The 26594-nt window shown below is 43.0% G+C and overlaps 1 protein-coding gene and 1 long non-coding RNA gene across 11 annotated transcripts in view; one reads left to right on the plus strand and one right to left on the minus strand.

The window, feature by feature from the left end:
• The window catches only part of CPEB2 (cytoplasmic polyadenylation element binding protein 2), a 67200-nt gene extending 63175 nt beyond the window's left edge, over positions 1-4025 (minus strand). For 7 of the 9 annotated variants that reach the window (XM_072946155.1, XM_072946162.1, XM_072946145.1 and 4 more), the window contains exon 1: positions 2108-4025. In XM_072946155.1, coding sequence (XP_072802256.1) covers positions 2108-3808 — 1701 coding nt within the window. In that variant the 5' untranslated portion in view covers positions 3809-4025. Of the gene's footprint in view, positions 1-426; positions 444-858; positions 889-2107 lie in introns of those variants that run through there. The other 2 variants (XM_072946166.1, XM_072946178.1) reach the window with 2 other exon arrangements.
• The window catches only part of LOC116283925 (uncharacterized), a 268303-nt gene continuing 242747 nt past the window's right edge, over positions 1039-26594 (plus strand). The window contains exons 1-3 of one of the 2 annotated variants that reach the window (XR_012062728.1): positions 1039-1609; positions 10436-10556; positions 21677-21772. This is a non-coding gene — a long non-coding RNA (uncharacterized lncRNA). The remainder of the gene's footprint in view (positions 1610-10435; positions 10557-21676; positions 21773-26594) is intronic. The other variant, XR_012062729.1, reaches the window with a different exon arrangement.

Below are 26594 nucleotides of genomic sequence, written 5' to 3' on the forward strand. Positions count from 1 at the left end.
ATAATACAAGTCTCCATTAACTTCATTCATTTTCAAAATTAAATTATATTCCAAACTAGAATCAATGGCAAGAAAAGTTAAGTCCTCAAAGAATGAAAAACCCACCAAGGAACTACAACTATAAGTTGTGTTAACTGCTAGTAATTATATTGTCAGTAAGTTTATAATTTAATAATTTTGTGTTAACATTTAGCCAAAGAAGTATGGGCCATGCAGTTACTCTAAGTCAATAAGTTACTGTTAAGTCAAGCACCCTTAAAATTAAACCTGCTTCTTACAGGTTGTTTTAAAACCTGATCTATAGTACCTGTTAAAAATTGTTTTAAATGCTAATATCTTTATTATATACCACGTTCCCCCCTTGACAGTTCAAAAGCATAGTTAAGGGATCATGGACTGGAACCACTCCATTCTTGAGGGCCTTACTTTCCTCACTGATTGCGTTCAAAGTTCTCTTCCCATGATCTAAAATTCCACATGACAGCTGGGTGACCTCTTACACTCCACTTTGAGACCCGTCTTTTGACAAAAAACAGATTATAGTTAAATATAGATCATGGTATATGGTCTTCTGACCATGTATCACAGCTTTAAGAATAAAAAAATACTTTTAATTTTCTGTGGCAAGTCTCCAGTTAAAAAATGAAGACCCTGACACCCACAAGATAGTTGCTCAAGACACGCAAATCACAGAAGAGTGGAATGCTATTTCAAAATTAGTATTTTGAATCCTTCTAGGCCACATTCTCCTTTCTCAGAGCGAAACCAGTGACTCTTCAATAAAAACTGTTAACTATTGTTCTGATTAATTTAAATAAACTGTTAACTGTTACTTTAGTTAATTTATATAGTATTCACCTTTTAAAATGGTCAACCCTTCAAAACTTTAACTGACCAATGGAAAAAGTTATAAGAGTAAGCCGGCATTGGTTAAGGTCCATTTTTGTTTCTCCCTGTATCTTTAATCATGAAATTGGCCTTAGAATGATCGCTATAATAAACGCTGACTAGATCAAAAAAGAACAACAAAATACCCTTTCAGTGTCGATTAACCAACCCAGCGGTCACTCAAACGTTGTACTGAGAGGATAACAAAACAGACCTTGAATCAGAAAGGACCCGGATGAATCAAAAAGCCTGCCCGCAGTGATTTCATAATTACATTACCCGCTGAAAATACACACACCCTATCAGTCAAGGGAAGGTTAAGGCCACCCCCAAAAATGTAAAAGTCTTCTCTTCAAGGTAACACACTAATCTCAAACTCGTTTAGTTTTAAAACCTACAAAATAGTAGCCAAACATTGGCTTGGGAGCATCTCCGTCTCAACCAAGTGAGCCGTCACTACCAGTTTCTTTTTCGAAGTCATCTGACAGCTCAGAGGACCGACCCACGCAGCGGGAAGGTCGGCAGGAGGCGCGCAGCCCGGCGGCCCCTCGGACGCCGGGTCCCGCGGCAGGTTGTGCGGGCCGGCCACAGCCTCGCCGGCGACAGCCCTCGCCGACCAATTAGGAATAAAACAAACTCGAAAGAAAAAGGGGGCCTTTCCGCCCGTTCCCTCATTGGACGACGGGGAAGAGTCACGGGCTCTCCACACGCACCGTCTCCGGTAATCACTCCCCTTCCCCAGTTTGCTTCCCACGGCCGCTCCTCCTCTGAGGCCGCCGCCCGAGCCCGCCGGTCCCGCGTCCCCCAGTCCCCGAACCCAGGCTCGTCCTAGCTGTGTCTCCGGACTCGAGGAACCCGGACGGCGGACCCCCGGGGAGGGGGTCGCCGGCGGGACCTGGGTTCGCGAGGGTCGCCCGCTCCGAGGGGCGGGAGGGACGCCATTCCGTCCCTGCCCCAGCCCCCACCGCCGCGCCGGAGAGTTCGAGGGGGCGCCCGGCCCGGGCCGCTTCCAGCCGAACCCGCCCCGGGAGCCCCACAGCCCATGGTGGCCACAGCCCTCCCACCCCACCGGGGACGGTGTCCCGAGTCCCGTCGCCCTTTTCCGCCCTCCGGGTCCCACTCTTACTCGGGCGAGAGCTCCTCGCCAGCGCTCCTCGGGGGCGCCCCCGCCCGCGGTGTCCCCGGCCCCGCGGCGCAGGCGGACCGCCGCCCGCCGTACCTGGTGGTGGTTGTAGGAGTTCCTCTGCTGCAGGAAGGCGGCGGCCGCCGCCTGGTGCTGCTGCTGGAGCTGCGGGCTGACGGGCGACCTCCGGCTCTGCGGCTGCTGCGGCGCCGCGGGCGGCGGGGGCTGCTGCTGAGGTAAATTCATGGCGGGCGGCGGCGGCGGGGGCACGGCAGCCGCCGAGAAGGGGCCCCCGAAGCCGCCGCCGCCGCCGCCGCCGCCGCCGGTCGCCGGCACGCTGAGCCCTGCGCAGCCGTGCGGGGACACGGGCGAGAAGCTCGGGAAGAAGGCAGGGTTCATGGAAGACGGCAGCCCCGGGTAGAAGCCGTTCTCCGAATCGGGGCTGGGCGGCGGCATGGCGCTGAGCGAGCCGCCGCCGCCGCCGCCGCCGCCGCCACCCGGGGTGGCGGCCGACGAGCCCGGCTGCGGCGGCTGCGGCTGCGGCGGCTGCTGGGGCGGAGGCGGCGGCTGCTGCTGGGGCGGCGGCGGCGGCTGGGGCTGGGGCTGGGGAGGCGGCGACGCGGTCTGCACCGACCAGGGGGTGCCGAAGCCGGGCAGCGGCGGCGGCGGCGACGCGGAGCCGCCTCCCCCTCCGCCTCCGGGGGGCCCCCCGCCCCCGCCGCCGCCGCCGCCCGGGTGCGGAAGGTCTGGGCTCTGCAGGCTGCTGAAGGCGCCCGCGCCGAGCGCCCCGCCGGGCAGGAGGTTACTGGGGCTGTTGAGCAGAGGGTGGTTGGGGGACTCCATAGAGCCCGGCGCGGGGTTCACCGGCGGCGTCGAGGGGGCCAAGCCCGCATTGGGGGGCTCGGCGGCGCTGCCCTCGCCCGCGGCCGGGGTCTTGCGAGGGCTGCCCGCCCCTCCGTGGCGGCGCCGCGGCGCTGAGGGCGGCGAAGGCTGGAGCTGCCGGAGCGGGGGCAGGTCGGCCGGGAGCTGCCGCGGGGCGAAGTCCTGCGGTGGGAGGTGCTGCGGGTGCGGGAGGCTGAACTGCTGCTGGTGCTGCTGTTGCTGCTGCTGGCGTTGGACGAGCTGCGCCGGCTGGAGGAGAGGGCCGGGCGGCGGCGGAGGCGGGCTGAACCGGCCGGGGCAGTGGAGCGGCGGCGGTGGAGGCTTCGAGTCCGAAGGGTGGGGAAGGTGGGGAGGGCTGAACTCTTTCCTCTTCTGGCTGCTCAGCTGCTGCTGCTGCCGCTTACTGAAGTCCTGCGGGGAGGAGGTGCGGCAGCAGCAGCAGGAGGAGGCGGAGGAGGAGGAGGGGTGGTGCAGACTCGGTTTGAAGTCCTGGGAGGGGAGGAGGTGGGTCACACCCGCGTTCGTGCCGCCGCCGGGGTGGTGGTTGGGGAGTTTCTCCGCGGCCGCCGCCCCCGAGAGCGGCCGCGCCGGCTGCTGTGTCAGCCCCAGCAGCAGCTCATCCTGCATGGTCTGCTGATGCGCCAGGAACGGGGAGGAAGAGGAAGCGGCTGCGGCCGGGCTGTCCGCGCCGCCGCAGCCGAGGGGGATAGAGAAGGGGGAGGCGGCCTCCGAGATGCCGGTGACAGGCAACGGCGGCGGCGAGAGCCGGCCGAAGGGCGTGGCGGAGGGCAGTGGGGCGGCGGCCGTGGCGAGTCCCGCGGCGTGGGGACGGTATGTCCCGCCGCTGAACAGGGACCCAGGGCTGCTGCTTCTGAGCGGGGCTGTCTGCTGCACCCCAAACCCGAAGTCCCGCATTTATCAGGCCGGTGGCAGCGGGAGGAGACGCGCCCCGTCCGCTGCCCCGCCTAAGAAGCCGCCGGATCTGGGGCGGCGCGGCCGTGGTGGAAGGAGGGGGAGTCAGTGAGAGAGGGACACCGTGACTGAGCCAGGGGCACGGACTTCGGCCCTGCCACCCCTCGCGGCGATCACCGCCACCTCCCGAGACCGGCTCGGGCGCCGCCGCCGCCACCGCCTCCGCTGCCGCCCGGATCGCTTAAGAACCCCGGAACGTGCGTCAGCGCCACCTCACAATCGCGCCGCCCCCCGCGGTGCGTCCCGGCACGCGCGGACTCGAGGCCCCGCGCCCGCGCTGCCCCGCCCCGTCCCGCCCCTTATTAATATGCAGGCCTGGCCGGGGGCGCGCTCGCGCTCGCGGGAGGGCGGGGGAGCGCGGGCGCGAGCGGCGCGTCTCCTCAGGCTTCTCCTGATCCTAGGGAAGGGAGAGGCCGGTTGGGGCGTCGGATCGCTGAGGAGGTCTGAGCGCCGGGCGCGGGCGCGAGGGCGAGTACGCGCGGCGGGCGCGGACGGTTTCTGGGCAACGGCCTCTTCCCGCGTGGGGTCCAGGCAAAGCTTGCAGTGGGTCGCACGCGTCACCCCCGCCCCGTCTCCCTCGGGGCCCCGCCTCCTTCCTGTCACCTCGGCCTCGCCCTCGGTCACATGAGCCCAGCCGCAGGGACAGGGGCTTCCCTAGGCGGCGCTGGCCGGGGAAACTGAGGCCGGGGAGCCCCACTGGGAGTGGCCCTCGGTGATCGCGGCGGCGCGTGGCCCGCGGCGCGACGGAGCGGGGATCCTGCCCTCTCCTGGCCTCCGGGCTTGGCGCGGGGGTCCTCTGACCCACTCGCCGGTGCGAGGCTCTGGCCGCCGTGCAGACCGCCGAGCGGGTCGCCCACACCTCGGGCCCCGACTCGGAGCCCTCGGGTCGCGGTACGAAGCGAGTTTTAGCGCTGGTTTTAGTTTTCAGCCTTTCGTGCTGCGCGCTGTCATCTACCTTCCGGCAGCCGCATGAAGGTGTTTTCTGTAGGGTAAACACGAGGCCGCGGCCATATACCAAACATTTTCACTCCAGTAATGAGGAACAAAGTCCCTGGAACCTAACACGGCTCCGTGTGGTTATTTACACACAGATACGCATATAATGGGTTCCGAGGAGAGCTCCCGTGGTAACCCTGGGCCGGCTCCAAGTCCTCCTATTTCAGAAAGCGTTTAAAGTGCCACCATCAGGACTACCGTGTGTGGGACTCCTCCCCACCGCATTCATTCTGGCACCCCCGCGCCTTCCCCCTAGGGAGGCTCAACATTTCCAAACCTTTATGAATTTTCAAGGGAGAAAGATTTCTCACATCAGGGGAAAAAAGGAGGTTCTGACTCAGCAGCAGACTTGTTGAGGCTTGCAAAATGGAAGGAGAGAGAGCTTTCCATGGTAGAGGTCTTATTGGAAGCGATGGAAGAGGAAGTAAACCTGTGTTTTTCCTAAAGAAACATTTTACATAGAGAAAAAAAAAAGTAAGGGTCTGGATAAAGGAATAGCAGAGCGATCCACAGAACGTAAGATAAGCATTTCATGTTCCTGTTTCGCAGTTTTAATTCTCTTGGCATTTAGAGAAGTGAAACTACTGAAAGAATCCTAGAATATAGACTGATAATCCCCAAAGCAATAGAAAGTGGGTTCAGATTCTATTTGGTTTTGATTTACAATTGAACTAAGATTAAATAGTGTTATAAACCAGCACACTCTTACTGATGTAGGCAAACTGTACATTTTTATGAGTCCTCATTGTCATTTCTGCTTTTGTTACTTCACTGTTTCAACTTTATATGAATCAGAATAAATACAGTAGAAAAAGAACAACATTGCAAAGGAAAAATACATTCAAGGTATAATATTTATGTCTAATATCCTGTCTAATGAACTAAGTTTGATATTACCTTTACAATAAGGAAAAAGTACTTAAAAAAAACTCGTAAATGATTTAGAAATCAATGGGTACATAGAAAATTGATTTGAGTTAATTTCAAAACCATTTTTAACAATCAAAATATAGAACTGGAGAAGTACTTCTGTTATTCTAAATTACAATGTCTAGGAAATAACCTGAGATCATTAGAATAAAAAATATAAATGGCCATTTTCACAGCACCTGTTGACATATTTCTTAACTATTATTCATTAACCTGTTTTGCAGGGAAAATATTCAGGAACTGAGGCTTATAAATTCTTTAAAATGAACAAATGTTTTCCTAAATAAAATTATATTTGATTGGACTCATCTGCAGATCCAACGAGAAACCTTGAAAATATAGGCAGGAAAATTAGCTCAATCATCCATTAAATTTTCAGTTAGTGCAGTATAAGGGGAGAGAGCATACATTTAAAAGCCAGATGGTATTATTCTGGGCTAAAGTTTGAACAAAAACAAGGTTTCTTGGTGTGCTGACACTGGTTTTGTTTTAGAGCATTTAAAGCTCTCTAAAACCGGGGTGGGGGGGGAGCCATCAAGTTTAGTATTATATTATAAGGTTAAACTTCATATTAACTACACTGAATTCCAAAGCCCCACTGCCAGACGCTCTACTCACTACTTTAACATCTCAGAGAGTATTGTGAGGGCCCTGCTTTTTATAGAGAGGAAAGTTACTTTCTGAAATCTAGAACCTTTAAGCTGATGAGTGTCCCATCGAAAATATTCCGACATAAAAGTCTCCTATAGTGGAGGTAGAGGTGAGTGGGAGGCCCAAAGCCAAGATCTTATGAATCTATATTCTAATCTTATTTATGTGAAAATATGTCAATTATATGACCAGTAACTCAGTCCCTGACTTTGACAGTCCCTTCTTGTTCATTTCCTCCCACTGCCCTGGGCCAGTGCTTTTGAAAATATCTTGCTACAACCCAGCACACACACATACACACATGCACCTGAAATAAAGCTTTCATTAAGCAATTCTCACTTTTAATACATGCAACAAATTCATTTAAAATTTTACTTTTTAAAGTCATTAAATTGATCTCAAATCACTACATTGATTTGAAGACTCACAATTAGGTCATGAGCTGAAACTGACAAACACCGTCCTAGAAGACTGTTTCACACCTTCTCTGTCTTAAAACCTCCTCACACCTTCACCTACCCTTACTCTCAACTGCTGACCTGGTTTCCTATTTCACTGGGAAAATAGAAGCAGTCACAGGAGAGCTCCCCAAATCCTCACCTGCTCCCTCTTCCAGTCACTCTGCATGTGTCCCTGTACACCTCACCTTCCCTCCGGGTCCATGGATGGCCTGTCCACACCCTACGATGCCGCCGTCTAAGGCCAGCCCCACTGGGGCACCGGATCCTCTCCCTGCTTGCCTAGGACATGGCTTCCCAGACATCCCAAATTTAACTCCCATGTCTCAAATTGAACTCCCCCGCCTCATTAATCCTCATCTCCTTAAATGGCACTCCACTGTTCTTAGGCCAAAAACCTTGGGGTGTCCTTCTTGACTTCTGTTTGTCTAACAGTACATCAAACCATCACGCTGCTTATCCTACCTTTAAGTCATATCCAGAATCCAGCCACTTCTCACCACTCCCACCACAAGCAACCTGGTCCAGGCCACCAACCTCTCCCCTGGATTGTTGCTCTCAACTCCTAACTAGTTTCCCAGCTTCTGATTTTGTCTACAAGCTATTCTGTATCAAGCAGCCAGAATGCTCCTTTCAGACAGATTACATCAACTCCTCTGACTGAATACTTACACTTATCAGAATAGAAGTCCAAACATTTTCAGTTATCGAAAGATTCTTCCAGGTTACGTCCTGCCACCACTAATCCCTCCCCGACAATTTCTACCCCAGAATAGAATTCTCGTTTCTTTAACACACCAGGCCAAGTCACCAAAGCCTCAGCCTTTGCTCTTACAGCTCCCACTGCCTGGAATACTTGTCCCTTCCCTGCCAGCAGGAGTCAATAACTCTTTTTCCCTCTTTCTCTTTCACTTCTTTTAGGTCTCTACTCAAGCTTACTTTCTCAGTGATGTCTTCTCAGTTTGACATTGTGAATTAGGAGCCCCCTCCCTCCATTCTAGCCTCCTCCTTCCTGCCAGGTGGTTTGATTTTTCTCCATCTGGCCCACTAGGTACTTAAATTGTTTATCTGTCCCCTCTGTTAGTTAGTTCACAAGCCCTATGAAGGAAGGTACATTGTTTTACTCACCACTGCATCCTCAGCAGCTAGAACAATCATGGCACACAGTAGGCACCCAAGAATTGTCAAATACATGCACTAAATGAAGACATTGTGGAATTAACGAATAGCAGTTTTAGGAAATAATAGCTGTAAGTGTATTGAACTGTAGTAATATGAGAGTCTGTCATTGCTTGTTAGCAAGAGCTACCCAAACACAACCCAGATGCCCCTAGGGATTATAAGCAAGCCCAGAGAGTTCTAGGTATCAACAGGGTATGTGAGTGAGGACAGACAGGGCATCTCAGGATTTTAACACCAGGGAATAAATAAACCTGGATGCCAAGAGGCAAGACTTCTGTCTTAGGAACCTAAGGAAGGACTCAGGCTGCAGGGACTGGGATACTGAGGAAAGAGAATAAAACACGGGTTCATTATAGGAACTTGAGCAAAGACAGGGAATCAAGACTCCAGTTCATAAAAACAGAGAACCAGTCAGGCAGCATGGCAGTGAGGCCAGCTTGATGCTGCGCCTCTGTGGTGCTGGTTTCTTCCTGCTGCCCCGCCTATATGACTGACCCCGCAGATGGGAAAGGATTCATCGTTAGTCCTGGCTTTGGGTTAGTCTTTATATCCCTTTTCTGTTGGAGTTCCTTCGCTTATATTCTTGGTCCTTTTCTCCACTACTGTATACTTTTTCTAGGTGACTTTATCCACTGTCATGTTTTCAGATATCATCTATCTCAGACACATGAGTTCAGTGTGTCGATACCTGAACTTACCATCTTCCGCCAAACCCGCTTGTCCTCTTTTGCTCTCTGCCTACCTGATAGCATCATCACATGACCAGTTTCTCAAGCTGGAAACCTGAGTTATTCTCTTCTTCCCTCTCTCTCACCCTTCGAAAACAACTGGTTGCCATACTCTGTCAATTCTCGTGCAGAAATATTACTCAAAGTTAGTCCCCCTTAGTCCCTTGCCCCTCCCCATGTCTTAGCTCTGAATCTTTTCTCTGTCCTGCCCTACTGTACAGCCCCTTAGCTGGCTTCCCTCCCAGTTCCACTTCTGAATCTTCCCTTTAATAAGCTCAAAAAAACAGCTGCGATTCTGTTATACTGTCCTTGTCAATAGCCATTCCCTAACTTCCACAGGATCGAATCCAAACTTGCTAACAGACCAGACCCTTCAGAACTTATTTGCAACTTGCCACTTTGGCTTTATCACCTGTCACTCCTCACACTACTAGACTCTCTGAATTGGCCACGTCATTTCCTAACTCTGGGCTTTTGCACATGATATTTCTACTTCCTGGAATACCTCACCTCTTTTCATCAGCTAATGCTTCCTTTTGTTTCAAGACCCAGTTCAAATGCCATAGCCTTTCTTCACTCCTGGACAGTCAGTTGAGCCCTCCTCTATGCTCCTGACAGTATCATAATAAAGTTTTTTTTACTGTTATAACATGTGTCATGTGGACGTGATTATGTTTCCTTGGCCATTTGCCACTTTCAAACTGAGTTCCTATAAGTCATGGATTTCCTTTACATAATTCTGCATCTTTTTTGCTTGTCGTATTACCTGGAACACAATTCCCAGTAAGTTTTTATTGATTATTAGTTGCCCGATTAATGCTATAGGAAGGAAAGATGAAAAGGAGAGGAAAAAGGAAGGAAAGCAAGGAGGGACAGGAGGAGGGAAAGAGGAAAATGTCTCCAAAGCACTCTGAAAAGGAGATGTGCCATTTTCTAGAGAACTGTAGCATTATTGAGTTATGTTTGCTGGAGGTTAAAAATAAAATGAACAGACCACAACCAATTGTGAAAAGAATCTCACTCCCCTTTCCAGCATTTTCTTTGGCAATACCAAACTGAAAGCTGCATCCTTGTTATTACAAACTTCATTCTGCTTATTTTGCGCCCTGTCCAGGATGAACTCACTGACAAAGGAAAGTATCTAAAATCTCCCCCTGCTGATAAAGTACAGCCCCCAAGCACAATAAAAGGTCTTCCAGGTGGTGTTACTCTTTGTGAAGACTGGGAGGCTTGTCATTCAACACCAGTGCTCCCACCGAGGAGAGAAGCCTTCACCCCTCCGGTAATTCCTGCGTGATGCTCTAGGGCATTTATGTAGACTGACTTAACTGTTCCACCGCTTCTCCCTTTTTCTCTTTAGGCCCAGTCAACTTGACTATATCATAAATCTTTGGAGGGAGTGGCTATGCCTTGTGTATTTCTTCGTTTTCCTAGTTCTTCTTGACTCATTTTTGTACTCACTGTTTATCGAGTGTCTACTATGGGCCAGACACTGTGTCAGGCACTGGGAATACAACCATGAACAGAACAGAAGACATACACTATTCTGTACATAGAGAGGCTGCAGATAAATGTTTGCTGCTGATACTAGTTATAATAATTCCCAGCCCTCATTATCTCAACAGATTCATGGACAGTGAGCTTCTAGGCTGAAACTGACCTACTAACTTGGAGTCTCACGTGCTGTAACATAGCCTCGCTTGGCTGGTCATGGGCGGAGCCCCGGGATGCATCTCCTGTACTGAGGTAAGGCAAATTCAGCAGGAAGGCAGGAGAAATCACACACTGAAACACACTGTAATCCTGGCTTGCAAAGCTATTTTCTTTTGTTATCTCCCTTACTTGTCCCAATACATTTTGTGAGTAGATAAAGCAAAAGCAAATATTATTCCTATTTTACATAAAGTTGGAAAACTAAAACCCAGAAATAAAATAGTTTGCCTCAGGTAGTGTGTATAGCCTGGGCTTAATGCCCCTGCCCCCCTCTCCCCATTTCTCAGTCTCCTGCCCCACTGGTTGGACATCAGGCTATCATCCGAAACATGCAATATATCTGAGCAAAACAGAGCCGCAGTGACAGGCCCTAAAATCATCAGTTGCTATTCTACCAAAGGATAAGGGTTGGAAAGGCTGACCCTTGAAGTGTTCTCAGTAACACCTAATTAAATGAATAACAATTGACAGTCCTGCCCTCAGAGTGAAAGTATCTTATTTTCAAAATTCATATCCCATAAAAATTCAGAAATAGTCCTCAAATGTGCTTAACTCATTTTTCTCCTATTAAAAGAATGTGGCCTGGCAGTATATATTGGAGGTACTGTGTTTAATTCTTTGCTTTCACATTCTAGAAGGCTAACTCTTTCTACTGATAAATGATTCTATGCAGAGAAAAGTAAAGGTGATTTTTGACTAAATATTTAGCCCATTTGTCAAATTTGATATTAATATTTTCAGCATCTTATAAAGAAGATTAAGAGTTATAAATGTTTATTTTGAAGACTGTGAACGTTCAGTAAAAAAGAAAAACAGAAGTTTTACTTGATAGGACTCATTGATACCAGCCTTGTGCAAAGGATGATTAAATGTAAAGACAGTGCTTGGAAAGCATTCTGAGAAAAGGGGGATGTTTGATTTTAGTCCAGGTTTGTCCATCAACCTCATTGCTATCAGTTCACGTGTACTCAGTGTCTACTTTGTGCATGGCTCTTTACATAAGAGCCAAGGACTTTATAGTCGCCTTGCATCCAAATTTCATTTATAAGTTTAGATCATTGTATTAAGTTTGCAAAACATAACCCATAATAATATGAAGAAAAACAGATGTCAACTTTCAATAGAAAAAAAGACATGCAAACTTTTATGGAAAAAACCTTTAGAAAAATTTCATAAAGGTATAAATCATACATACAAAAATGCTAATATTTTAGGTTGACCCATATTTAACTCACATTAAGGGACATGGAGGAGGGGTATGATGGACACAGAGGGGTGATGAAGTCAGAGACCTGGCTTTAGTCCCAGCTCCTTCTGTTACTGTGTAACTTTGCAGTTAAGCTTTGGGAACCTCAGTTTTCTCATCTTTGAAGTGAAGGAAGCAACAGCCGTCATCTGTGAGGTGGGGGTTGTTTTGAAGATGATTAGCAATATTTTAAGTGGAAAGCCTTCAGTGATGTTTGACACAGAAAAGATGTTTCAACAAACAATCTTAGCTGCTATCACCTGCCATGCAGTTTCAGGTAAACAGTAGACTAGAAGGCCAGTGAGAAGAACACGGAGGTAGTCCTGAGGGGTGGATAACAAAAACAAAAACAAACAAAACAAAATAAAATATTACCCAAAACATCAAAATAGATGGCGATCATGGTAGTGAAATTCCATTAACAGTAATGGAAGGATAAATCCAAATGAAAAATGAAAAAGGAGAGGAGGCTAAATTCTGCCTACATTTGGAAGGAAGAAAGAAATTCTAAAAGTTAAATATTAAACACCTTAGATGACTGTTTAATCCCTCAGGAAAACCAGTGATGTAAATAGGGCAAACTCGGGCTTTACGGGCAGAGCTGAATTCCAATCCCAGTTCTGCCATCTAGGGTGGAGCGTGTTAACCTGGGCAGGTTAACCATTCTCAGTCTCAGTTTTCTCCTCATAAATAACATAAGGAACTATGTGTGAAAAACACCCCATGTCATGAGACCACTGGTCTTGAAACTGGGATACATTCAGACCATCTCAGTCCAATAGAAGTATAATGTAGCCAGAAATGCAAGCTACATATGTAATGTGAAATCTCCTAGAAGCCACATTTTAAAAAGGAAATAGAAGCAGGTGAAGTTAACTTGAGTAATATATTTTCTTTAACTCAATGTATGCAAAATATTATCATTTCATCATGTAATCGATGGAAAAGTTATTACTGAATTTGCTGCATCTATTGAGATCGTTGTGGTTGCTGTGGTTTATTCTATTAATATAATGTATCGCGTTGACTGACTCTCAGATGTTAAACCAATCTTGCGTTTCTGGGAAAAAATTCCTCTTGGTCATTGTGTGTAATCATATATGTGTGTGTGTATGTGTGTGTGTGTGTACACATTGCTGGATTTGGATTTTGTTGAGGATATTTGCATCTACATTCACAGGGAATGATCTGTAGTTTTTTTTTTTCATGTCTTTGTCTGATTTTGGTATCAAGGTAATACTGGTCTCATAAAATGAGTAGAGAAGCATTCCTTCCTCTTCTAATTTTTTGTAGGAGTATGTGAAGGAGTGATATTAATTATTCTTTAAATGTGTGGTAGAATTCACTAGTAAAGCCACCTAGACCTAGACTTTTCTTTGTGGGAAGTTTTAAAATTGCTTACTAAATCTCTTTACTTGTTATAAGTCTATTCAGATTTTTTTTTCTCTGTGATTTATCATAACATTTTGTGTATATTTCCCTGTGCTATACAGTGTAATCTTGTTTATCGATTCTACAATTTATTCAGATTTTTTGAATGTTTTCTTATTTCAGTTTCAATTGCTAGTATTTTTCTGAGAATTTGTCCATTTCTACTAGGCTGTCTAACTTGGTGGTGTGTGACTATTCACAGTATTCTCTTACAATCCTTTTTATTTTGGTGAGGGTGGTACCGAGGTCCCCTCTTTTATTCCTGATTTCAGTAATTTGAGTCCTTTCAAGTTACTTGGTCAGCCTAGCTAAAGGTTAATTTTGTTGATCTTTTGATTTCATTGTTGTTCACTATTATTTCTATTCTCTATTTTGCTTATTTGCACTCTAATCTTTATTATTTTTTCCATCTGCTTGCTTTCATTTTAGTTTATTATTCTTTTTCTGGTTTCTTAAAGTACAAGTTCAGTTTATTGATTTGAGACCTTTATTATTTTTATAAATATAAGCATTTTAACTATAAGTTCCCCTCTAATTGCCATTTTAGCTGCATCTCGAGAGCTTTGGTTTGTTGTGTTTTTGTTTTCATTTATCTCAAATTATGAAATATTTGTGATTTCTTTATTGACTCATTTTTTATTTAAGAGAGTTCTGTTTAGTTTTCACATTCTGTGAATTTCATTATGGCCAGAGAACATACTTTGTATAGTTTAAATGCCTTTAAATGTATTAAGATTTGTTTTATGGTCTCCTAACATATACTCCTAACATATCCTGGAAAATGTCCCATGTGCACTTGAGAAGAATGGATATTCTGCCTGTTGTTGTTGGCATGTTCTATAAATGTCTGTTACATTTAGTTGGTTTATAGTGTTTCTGTTTTCTGTTTTCTTGTTGATCTTCTGCCTAGTTGCCATATTGTGGGGGATTGAAGTTTTCAAATTCTCCTTTTCACTTACGTATTTTACTTCATATTTTGGGGGGCTCTGTTGTTGAATACATTATGCTTATACTTATTTTGTCTTCTTGATGGACTGACCATTTTATTATTGTGTCCTCTTTTGTTTCCAGTAACAAATGTTGTCTTTAAGTCTGTTTTGCCTCATATTAGGATAGCCACTCCAGCTCTCTTTTGGATACTGTTTGTACAGTATATATCTTTCTATCCTTTTACTTTCAACTTACTAGTGTCTTTGAATCCAGTATGTCTCATGTAGATGGCATACAGTTGGATCATGTTTGCTTCATTTGATCATTCTTTGCCTTTTGACTGGACAGAGACACACATCTTATTAGAGGAATAATAACATCATTATTTCATAAACTGTACCTTCATTGCTTTATTACAAATTAGTTAATGAGAACTAGCATATTGATTTATCTTCTTTTTATAATTTATGAAAATGAATTAATTATTCATATTAGATCTATATTATTTTAATCTTGACTACTTTTCATAATGTCTTACAGGATTCATTTTGTAACTTATTTCTCATAGTTTTTATAATATTTCTTATAATGCTTATTAACATATCTATTTGAATTGAAATAATAAAGGCAGAATTTTTCTGAAAAAAAATGTAATTTGGCTCATTGGCCTGCCATGGACATTTCCATAAACTGGCCTAAATATGTAGAACCACAGTTTTGATTTCATATATACATATAAAATCCAGAGAGAAAGTATACTGGAAATGTGAGTTCAAAGAGAGAAAAGAAAGGTCTAAAATTTCCAAATTTTACAAAATACTTTTTCATACATTTTGCAATGCCTGATCATGGGTATTAAATTGTTATAATACTCATATTTCATTAGATACATTTAAAATAATGTAGTAACTATATTTAAAGTGACAATATTAAATGCATGTTAAGAATTACATCCTTTGTAACAATTTCAACTTGTGATAAAAATTTTTACATAGTTCAAATTGTACAAGACATTTTAAACTTCAGATATCGTGTTTAAATGTTCAAAATATCATCAGATGATTCTCCAGGAAAAATGTTTGAAGACCAGATCAAAGAAAAAGGGCACTCAAATTCATCATCTCTGGTTACCTTATATACTGCTGTCTTCCCAGTGCCAATCACATCCCCATACTTGACTGAGTGAATGAAGGTCCTGAATGGTTAACATTGTAAATTACATGCTTGCTGCCTTAAAGAAAAGATTTCCCTATCTAGGTTAGGTAATTGTTAATGGGTGAGTAGAGAGAGTGAGGTCCTGATGGCAATAAAGAAAGGATGCCTACACTCTTGACTTGAGAAGACAGCCCTAGGTGACTAGTTTTACCATTGTCAGACCCCAGAAAAATGAAAGAAAGATTGAGACCTATATTTAAGGGAACTCAGCAAAGTATTAATATCCATGCATAGCAATTATCTTGAATTCTACAAGTATTTTTGAACATCTACTTCTTGTCCATCACTACTAGGCCCCAGGCATGCAGAGATGAAGAGGACAGGTTACATGAGGAGTACCCTTAAACAAAGAAGTCTACTAAAGCAAGATAAATGGTATAAGAGGAACATACTAAGTTATAGGTTGAATTATTTGAAATTACTATCATTTGACCATGTTTGGCCTACCAAAAAATACAGTAAATCATACGGTTCAACCTATAGGGTATGTGTAAATCTAGGTGAAAGAACAAGAAATCCTGAGAAATCCTAAGCGATATGCACTCAGTGCCACCAGAGCTGGAAACTGAAGGATGAGAAAGAAGGTTCGTGGATGAGGAGGTGGCGGGTAGGACATTTGAGACAACAGGAGCAAAAGTGCAGAGGAGTAGAAGGCACCTGTGTGGTCAGGAAAGATACATGGAGTTTTCTTTTTGTTGAGGTCTGAGAAGTGTGCCGAAAAAGAGAAAGGAGCCTGAGATTTGAGCTGAGTGTCATGTAGGCCTAAGAAGAGGCTATTGAGTTGGCAATGGGAAGGCACTGGAAGTTTACCAGACGGACTGCTGTGAACAGATAAAAGCTTTAGAAGAACTCAGGGGGCTGAATGGGGAATAAGTGGTGGGTAGGGAGGTTTAGACTGGAGGCCCAGAGATGCGTAGGATGCTCCGGCAAGAGTGAAGATGAATGTGGTAGATGTGTATAGGGGTTGAGAAGAGGGGAATAATATTTCTCTTACAGAATTATCATGGTTTGGTCATTGATTAGGTTGAGGAATTAGTTGAAAGAGGTGTAGGTTCAGGAGTGGGGGAAGGGAATAAGCTACATGGGGAAATCCTACAGTGAGGGTAGAGTTCTGGTTTGTGGGTCTTAGCTCTGTTGGTGCACGTTTGATAGCTGAACAATGAAAGTTGCTGCGATTATTAGGGAAATTTGTCTGGGAAGAGCAGGGAAGCAGAGGAAGGGCAGAAGGAATGGGCAGGGCATTAGGAATGGATCTGTGCCCCGTGCTTTACCACATTGTGTCTCCGTCAGAACACTTGTTTACCTCGGCGCCCACCCTTCACAAGTCTGTGCGACTTCCAAAGGCAGGAACTAGGTCTTGTCTGTTGCTCAGCATCCTCAAAGCTCATACATAGTCCAGGAATGGCCACTTCAAAAAGCCCTTGCTGAATCATCTCCTGACTTTTGTGAATGTTTTCTACATTCTAGTCGTTGTTTTAAGTGCCACACAGATACCCCTCCATTTCATAGTTTATGACTGAGGAAATGGAAGCGTGAACTTGTTCAAGGTCACAATTAGTGAATGGGAGTTTGGATTTGAACTCAGCAGGTCTAGCTCCCATGCTTTGGATGAATAGAGTCAGAGTGGCAACTGTTTTGTATTTTACAGTCTAAAGTTGCTTTCATAGTCAATTCTGATATCCTCTAAGTGACTTTGTGAGATGGAAGGAGGGCCATCATCATTAAATAGGATTTAATAATAAAATCTTACTATTGAGTACATGAAAGTTAAAGTTAAACAAATTCACAGGACACACAGCTAGTAAGTGGCAAAACCAAGCGAAACCACCATCTTCTAAGTTATACAACCCTGTGTTCTGTCTCAGCCTTGCTCCCTGTGAGTCCAATTTGTCTGTCCTTTTGCTCAAGAAAATAGAATGCTGAGGCTGGTGGCTGGAGAGAGGGGCTGTGGAAAAAGCCAAAAAGTCTTTTTGACTAGCTGGACATATTTCTTTGAGGGGCTTAAGAACTTCATTCTGGTAAGACTATATAAGATGTCTGTGGGTCCAACTTGTGAACACTAATTTGAATGTGAATGTGAATAGCCGCGTTTAATAATAATCCTGAATCCTCAGCATTTAGGCATAACTCACATGAAAAAAATGTTTGGTGTATTGATTGTAAGGATAAATGAAAGATAAACTATTGACTTATCTCTTCACTCTTGCTGGGGACATAACCTGGAACCTGCCCTTAGGCATAGTGTCAGGGACCAGCCTCTTTACAGCCCTCTGTGGTTCACTCACTAAGGAAGATAAAATTTGCCCTCTTGCCAGGAGAATGGAGAAGAGAAGGATGGATACTGAATTTCTATAAGCATTTGTCTGACCTAATCCCCTACCACACACAGACCCTGTTTTGATGGCTGGTGTTCTTAGATAGGAGAGACTCATGAAAGATTTCAAAGGAACTGAAAATAAGATTGATAATAAGCTTTATACTTGTGCTCAGCTCATTTCAGTTTAGATAAAAAAATGTGCCAGTCCCTCCGACAGATACTGCCTTGTTGGAATTGTATGAGTCTTAGGCAAGGTTGGTCTGTCATTTCTCTGCCATTGTGCAAGATTGGTTATCTTGCCAAGTTTAACCATTGCTAATGGACTCTGAGGCAGCAAATTCCACAGAGGATTTGTAGGTGAGATTCCCGTGCTTTGTAAGTTAGTTGTAGACATGTTTATTTATATAGAAGGTAAAAGTGTATCCTCAGTGTGACCAATAGATTTAGTCCCTTCTGGAATAAGCAATGTTATGATAATTAAAACAGAAGTGCCTACATTCTTCCTGTTTAAGGAAGGGAATTTAGTAGTTATTGTCTATAGTATTAACTGGTGCATAATAGTAACTATTACAATTTTATGTTAGATATTACCATGTAATTAGTACTCTCTACATGCAAGGTGCTGTTCTAAACATTTAATCCACTTCACAGCTCTATGATAAACACTATTATTGTCTTCATATTACAGGCAAGTGAACAGAGGCACAGAAGTGTTAAGTAATTTGCCTAAAACCACAGAGTTAATGGTAGAACCAGAATCCCAGGGATCCTGATCTTAATCCACTGTGCTAAAAATGTTGTGTCTCATGACTTTGTCTCCCCAAACTGGAAAAGACTTCCAAGAAGTGGTGGGACTTTAGATAATCTCCCAAAGATGGGAGTAAATTTAGGGAAATGGAGAGCTAGAGAATTAACAATGTTCGTAAATGAGTTAGTTCTCTCTTGTGTAGCTTTGAGGGTTACTTGTCCCTCTTATCTCAGAGCTTAGAGTCTCACTGAATTGGAGTGATGTCTCTCTATGCAGCAGAGACGTGACAGACCCATGGATTTGTGCTTGGATGATTTTCCTGTTGCTCTTACTGAAACCAGCAGCCATAGATTCCCATTGCTTCATCCATGCCCACCGATGACACCCCTCTCGCAGTCAACACCACACAAGGGGGTACCATTCCTTCCTTTTTTTCTCTCTCCCTTCCTTCCATTCTCTAAGTCAATGAAGTTAAAGTAGCCAGATTCTGTGCCAGGTGTTGATGATTAAATAAATATGCATGTAAATAAGTAAGACCAGTGTTCTTGACCTTTATAAGGAAGATTCAAACATGGCTTTAAAAATGGCCATCTGCTCATGGTATAAGCAGCTACGAAAGCGGGAATGCTTGCCTCAGTCTGGGGCACTAGGAAAGGCTTACAGAGAAGAGGTTAGTACTTGAACTGAGTCTGAAAAGTTGTGTAGGTTCGGGGTGGGACGGTGAGAGTAAAATGAGAAGAATATCCCAGGAAGAGGGATCAGCAGCAAGAATAGCAAAAGATTGGAGGAGGAAGCAGTAGGACTTGGAGGAGGTGGAGGGAAGCATGCCCGGACCGGGCAGGGGTGTGAGATGAGGCCATTAGAACAAGGCTAGAGAAGGCGGCAAGGTCCAGACTAGGCATGATAAAGAGGAAAATCACTGAAAATCCACCTCCAGGACCTAACCCAACATAGCACCTGTACATGGCAATCTTGTTTAAAAAATTCTCTGCAGTTCATCTGATAATATTTGAGCTTCATGGCTTCAGGGATAGTGGATACACTATTAACATATTCCATGGTGTTTCATGTGTGTCCTGGCAATATTAACAATAGCTGGTATGAACTGAGGATCAGTCTGATCTTTGATATGAGATATAAAGAATTTTTTAGCAGTCACCTCAGAACTTTTGTATAGCACCCGTTTACAGTTCTAATTTAATGCAAAAGTATGTTACCAAGATTCAGTATTAATGGTTAGCATTATATCATCCCAAATATTTTCATCCAAGGATTTTTTTAAAACAAATACTTAGTGCTTACTATATGCCAGGCATTGTTCTAAGCATTTTACAAGTATTACATCATCCAGTGATCTAGCAACACAATGAGGGGCAGGCGCTGCATTTATCCCTATTTGACAAGTGAGGAAACAGGAGTTGAATAGTTTGCCTGAAGTTGCAAAGCTACTAAGTGGCGGAGTTGGGAATGGAGTGCAGACAATCTCGCTCCACAGACGCTAGACCGCGTCTTTGTTTTTCATTGCCATTTAACTACTCCTTTCAATTTACTCTTTTTTTCTCCCAAACTAAAAAACCAGACAGGTTTTGAAATTCTTTGGGCCACTTGATTAACTGGCATCACACTATATTGCACAACCATATTTCAATACAAAAATTGTATCCTCATATACTGTATATGCTATTGATTTCAGGTTGGTAGTTCTCAACCCTGGCTACACATTAGAATCACCCGGGGAGCTTTAAAAAAAAAATCGTTGGCCTGAGCCCTACTTTCAGAGATTCTGATTTTATTGTCTTGGGTGAAGCCTGGACATAGTATTTTTAAAACTCCCCAAGTGATTCTAATATTCATCCGAGGCTGAGAACCACTGATATAGATGGATCATTTATTGATTACTTTAGGCACTGTGCTATGTATTTTACACATTATTGCCATTTCACTTGACAACCTGCCTAGATAGGTATTATAATTGGAAATTGAGGAACCAAGAGGTAATACAATTTGCCCAAGATCACACAGCTAGTAAATAGCAGAGACAGGGTGTATGAAGTGAAACCACGTTTTCTTAACCATAACCACATACTTCCCACAGCATAAAAGTAATTAATCTGCTGTGTCATAAATTAATTGATCATCATTCTGGAATGTATTTTTTTAATATATATATATATAGGTACTAGGACTATGAAAATATGAATAATTTAACCATGTTTCCATTCAATTTCTTAAAAATATTTTTAAACCAAATTATGTACAGTTATATACTTTTCCCTGTTGTATACAATAGACCTTATATTATATAATATATTGTTATATATGTCATGTATTTGTTATATTAGTAGACATTTCTCTTTTGTATTTCTACCTATAAATACGTAAAAGATTCTAAGTAAGTCTCCAAATACATAAATACTTTATTAAGGCTACTGAATGTTCTCTATTACTACTGAGAAGAAAATGATAAAAAAGCAGTTTATCCTTAGTAGAAAAGATTTGGATTACACTGTGTGAAGAATTTTCTAACCATAAGCAGCATCCTATAGTTAATGTATTTTGAACACATTTGCTACATGCCAAGTGACGTTTCTGCTACTTTCCGTACATTATTTCAGCAGTACATTTAATGCATTGATTTATCTCCACCCATCTGTATATTAAAAACTCCCACACTTACATAACTAGTACAGGACCTCCTTCTGAAGGATGAACTTGTTTATCCAACTGCCTACTTAATAGCTCCACTTGAATGTTTCATAGACATCTCAAACATAAAATTTCCAAACAAACTCAACTTTGCTCTGTTTTTTTTCTTCCATTCATCTCTTCTATCTTAGTTCCATCATCTATCCTGTTGCTTCAGGCCAGAAACCTAGGAATCATCCTTGATTCTTTTTACTGTTTTACAAAATGGCCTTGATGGTTTTCAAAGTATATCTCAAGTCCATCCACTTGCCACACTGCCACTGCCACCAGTATTGGCAGTGTATTTCTCAAATGGACCATTACAGTAGCATAGTAACTGGTCTCCTTGCTTCTTTCCTGCTCTCACATAATTCTTTCTCCACCTTGCACTCTGAAGCCACTGTTGCATTCAGGTTCACCACACACTTGCTTAAAATCTTTCAACGGTTTCCTTGCCTTGGCCCATCAGGTCCTGCATGATCTACTGTCAGTTTCTGTTACTCTCCCCCTCTCTCATTGTTTGCATGCATGCTGGTCTCTCAGTTCTTCAACCACTCCAAAATTCTTCTTTGGCCCAGCAGGCTCTTCTTCCAACTGCATGGCTGGCTCCTCATCTTTCAAGTCTCATCTAAAATGTAATTTCTTCGTAGAGACCTTTGTGGACCACCCTCTCCAAGGTACCTCCCTTCCCACACCATTCTTTATTTCCTTATTAGCACTTGTCACCAACCTATAAGATTCAATTTATTCATTTATTTTATTGTCTGTTTAGTTCATTTAATGTAAAATCCATGATAGACTCATATCTGCCTAGTTTTGATTTATCTGACTGGTTCCTTAGCATATAGCACGGAATATGCTTACAAAATGATATATTTTACTGCTATGTTAAATGAATATAAATGTCATGAATCTTTTTTTTTGAGTAAAAGTAGATTTATTTAGAGAGGTGTACACTCCATAGGCAGAGTGCAGGCCGTCTAAGGCAAGGAAAAGACTGAGAGGTATGAAGTTGACTGCTCAGTTTAAAGTAAAAGTAGATACACACTCCATAGACAGAGGGTGGGCCATCTTGGAAAGCAAGAGAGCAAGAGAGGCCATGAATCTTTGATATGTAGTAAAAACAAAGTGATCTCTTCCTAAGATCTCAAAAGAAAATGCTAGTCTAGTGGTTCCCAGACTGAATTTTATGCAGTGATGAATTAAGAAAAAAAAATCAGGGGCCAAATTTGTGTTGCCAAGATTTTACTATTACTATTAGGTAAGTCTATATATAAACAACAACAAAAAAGCCACAGTTTCTGTGTCCACCATTATCTTATCAGACAGAATGATGGATACTTAAAGGCAATGGCGCTGAGGATAAAGAGGAAGGAACAGGACTTTGCTATCAGCTTTTCTTGAAATGATTTCTGTGAAACTCCAACAAAGCCATATTTCAGTTATGGCTTATATCATCTATCTACCTATGGGCTTTAGAATGAATTCCTATATTATTTATCTGTTGGCTTCATAGCTACCTTTTTTGATGAATATACTGAAAAATCCCTACCAAACTATAGAGCCTTCACTGTGAGAATTAAAAGAAGAAATGAATGTGAAAGCACTTTGCAAAGGAGTGCTATACAAATGGAAACTATATTTATTGCCACTAAGTCAATTTAGTTTACAAAGAGAAAAGTCACTTTCCCACATGTGCGCTCTCATAAGCAAACTCCCCAGGCAGGTTGAATCACTCTTATAACTTAGCACTTTTTCGTACTTCTTTCATAACACCTCCATTAATTATAAATTGTTTACACATCGGTTCTTCCTTGTAGGGTATAAATCCTTTAGGGGCAGAGAGATAGTCTTATGAATCTTTGCAGCCTGGTTCGTGGTAGACAGTAAGTACTCAGGAAATGTTAATTGCATGCGTGAATGAACAATTAGTTCCCAGGAAAGGATAAAGGCAGGTAGTAGGAAGCTGATGAGGATTTCAAAGGTAAAATGAATAATAGAGTAATGTGTTAAAAACCAAATGATTCAGACTGATTGATGATCATATATTTTAAGTCTAAAAGATATATATAGACTTACTATATTGCCAAAATACTGCATCAATTTGGTCTGCGTAAAGTTAAATATTTTATAATACTGATAATTAAATATACTTTCACAGTATTGCATTCATTTATCCATTTGTTTAGCAAATCTCTTTCGGATGTCTGATAACTACACAGCACTCTGCTATTGGTTTTGATAGGCATGTCCCCGTCCTCATGAAGTTTGCTATCTAGTGGGGGAGGGGCAGAGCTGGCTGCCCTCATTTGTTAAGTATGCACAATAACAGCTTATGTGTCTATGTTATATTAAGAACTATGGGTGGAGATAAGGGAAAGCAGTTTCTAAAATACAATACAGATTTTTGATAAAGAAAGCCAATTTCCTAGAAATGTCTTTTTGGTATAAGAGCCATCAGATAAGAGAAAGCATAGTGAAGTGATTTGTAAGTTCTTATCCCTAGTATATAATGTGGTGCCTGTCACATACTAAGTGCTGAATAAATACTTCTGGAGCTTAGTTCCTGAATGGCTGAAGGAGAACAGAGGAACCCAGATCTCTTGTGACCTTCTGACCTTGTCGGCACATCAAGCAGTTGTCAATAAATATATTAGTTATCATACAAAGTTCCATTTAAGTTGGGCATTTTATTTGTTCATTTGGTTGTTTGTCAGAGATGTAGATATGTGTGTATCTCAAAAACATATTTGGGGGTGGTGATGGCCTGTCTTCATATCTGTTTCTATTAAGCATCTGTTTGCTCCTTTCTGCTGGTGAGTGCTCACAGCATACAGCCCTCTTGGGGTTAAGAATAGTACCATATATTCTCCATGGATGTTTATATTTCAACAGGTATTACAGACATAAGCTTAGGGATAAAGTTTAAGCCTGGTAATGCTATGCACTAGCCAGAGAGAGGATTTATTTGAGGAGTTCTGGCTTACTTAACACAATCAAACCACATCCCCATAGACAGTTATCTATCTACCTACCAAGACCAGCCTTTAGCTTGGGTCATTAGCTAGACATGTACATGCCTTTGCTACAGACATGACAAATAAATACTACCTGAAAACTGTAATCTTATATGTAAAATATTATGTGTCTTGCATATAATATTAGTAAACATTATAGAAGTGTTTTTCCTAGCTTTAACATTTCATTTAATGTCACTCAAAATTGTTTTTATAATAAAATGTTATTAAAAATGAATATTCAGAAATGCTTCCGTGAAGGTAGAATAAATGATATTTCCTATTTCTCCCACTAAGTACTACTAATAAGCCTGGACATTTATATAAAGCAAACAGAACATCTGAAAGGTAGAGAGAAGACGACAAACTGTCTTGGGACCTAGGAACCAAAGGAACACTAAGGCTGTGAGATTGTTGTGTGTTCTTTTTGCCTTTCTATCCCAAAATTAGAGCCAGAGATGCTAGAACCTGAGAATGCCACAGGTGCAGACTGAAAAAAAAAAAAAGCCCCAACAAAAACTTGCTCTCTGTAGCTAAAGGACCACGAAAAGGGGTGCAGTTTCACATCACAGAAAGCTTTTAGACAATAACGACTCAACTCCAGCCAAACGCCACAGAAAGAATTGTGGCCCCACCTCCACCCACGCTGGCAAAGGCCTAGAGGGTAACCTGTAGGCCTCACGAGGCTGCAGTAAGGTACCCTCCACCCACGGAGTGGTGTCAGAGAAGGCTGAGTAGGGAGCCAGGACTTGTATTCCTGCTGAGTAGTCATGAAGCCCCTCACCCCAGCCACAGCGTCAGAGGGATCACGTGTGAAACCTGGACTTTCACCCACACCGTGCAGTAATGAGGTTACCCTCTCCTTCCCCAGTGGGCTGACGTCACAGGAGACTTGGGGATGAGTCAAGACTTTCCCAGTGGGTTTTACACTCATCACAAGTGTCCGGTGGTCATAGGGCCATACAACCCCTATGGTGACAGGTGGACATATGCCCAGCCGTATTGAGGCATACTTACTACTCCCAACCAGAGTGGTGCTGGGGAGGCCTCATTCCTCTCATTTCCTCCCAGCAGTACTGTGGAGTCCCCTGCCCATCTCAGGTGTCAGGAGAGATCAGGTGAGAACTCGGGCTTCTACCTCTGCCTGGCAATATTGGGGCAATATCCTCTCTTCCTCTTCCACAGCAATATCATGAAAGCCAGCTAAAACAAAGTTGAAATAACTTAACAAAGCACCAAAAATATCCAAATTCCAGCTGAAAATGATTCATCATACCAAGAACCAGGAAAATCTCAACATGGGAGAATAAATACAATCAATGCTAACATGGAGATGACAGTTGTTAGGGTTTGGGAGGTCTTCAGTCATTATTATTATTTTTTATTTCAGCTTTGCCCTCTTTGTCTTCTTCTTTCCATATTCTGGTGACACAAATGTTAGAACTTTTATCATAGTTATACAGATCCATGGGTGTCTGTCTGTCTCTCTCTTTTTAGTTTATTCTCTCTGTTGTTCAGATTGGTAACTTTTTTTTATTGTTCCTTCCTCCAGTTCACTGATTCTATTTTCTGCCCCTTCCATTCAGCTGACAAAATTTTAAAGCAGCCATCATAAAAGTGTTTCAATGAGCAATTACAGACATGCTTGAAACAAATGAAAAAAAAATCTCAGAAAAGAAATAGAAGCTCTAAAGAAACCTAGATTTTAGAATTTCAAATTACAATAACCAAAATGAAAAAAAAAAACAAAACCTCAGTGGATAGGCTAACAGCTGAATGGAGGGGCCAGAGGAAAGAAGCAGTAAACTGAAAGAAATAACAATAGAAATTACCTAATCTTAACAATAGTGAGAAAGCAGACTAGACAGAGTGAAAATGACCAGAGACTCAGGAACCCACATTACTATAACAAAACACCTAACATTTGTGTCACTAGAATACTAGGAGGAGAGGAAAAGGGATTATGACTAAAAAGTGTTTAAAGAAAGAGTGACTAAAAACTTCCCAAATTTGGCAAAGGACGTAAGCCTATAGGTTCAGAGAAGCTGAGCGAATTCCAAACAGGACAAACTCAAGAAACCCATGCTAAGACATATTATACATCTAAAAATTAAAGAGGAAGAAAAATTCTGAAAGCTGTGAGAGGGAAACAAAACCTTACCTGTACAGGAAAAAAAACACATTCAAATGACAACAGATTTCTCATCCAAAATCACAGAATGGAAGGAAATGGCACAATATTTTTCAAATGCTGAAAGAAAAGAACTATTAACCCAGAATTCTAGATCTTTAAAAATATCCTTCAAGAATAAATATCCAAACTTTCTAAGATAAACTAAGGGAATTTGTCACTAAGAGAATTACCCTAAAATAATGGTTAAAGGAAGTTCTCTAAATGAAAGAGAAGCTTGGAACATAGAGAAAGAAGAAAGAAGCAGCTAAACAAAAATACGGTAACTATAATAGACTTTCCTTTGTCCTT

Source organism: Vicugna pacos, chromosome 2 (assembly GCF_048564905.1).
Source record: "Vicugna pacos chromosome 2, VicPac4, whole genome shotgun sequence".
NCBI classification, from domain to species: Eukaryota; Metazoa; Chordata; class Mammalia; order Artiodactyla; family Camelidae; genus Vicugna; species Vicugna pacos.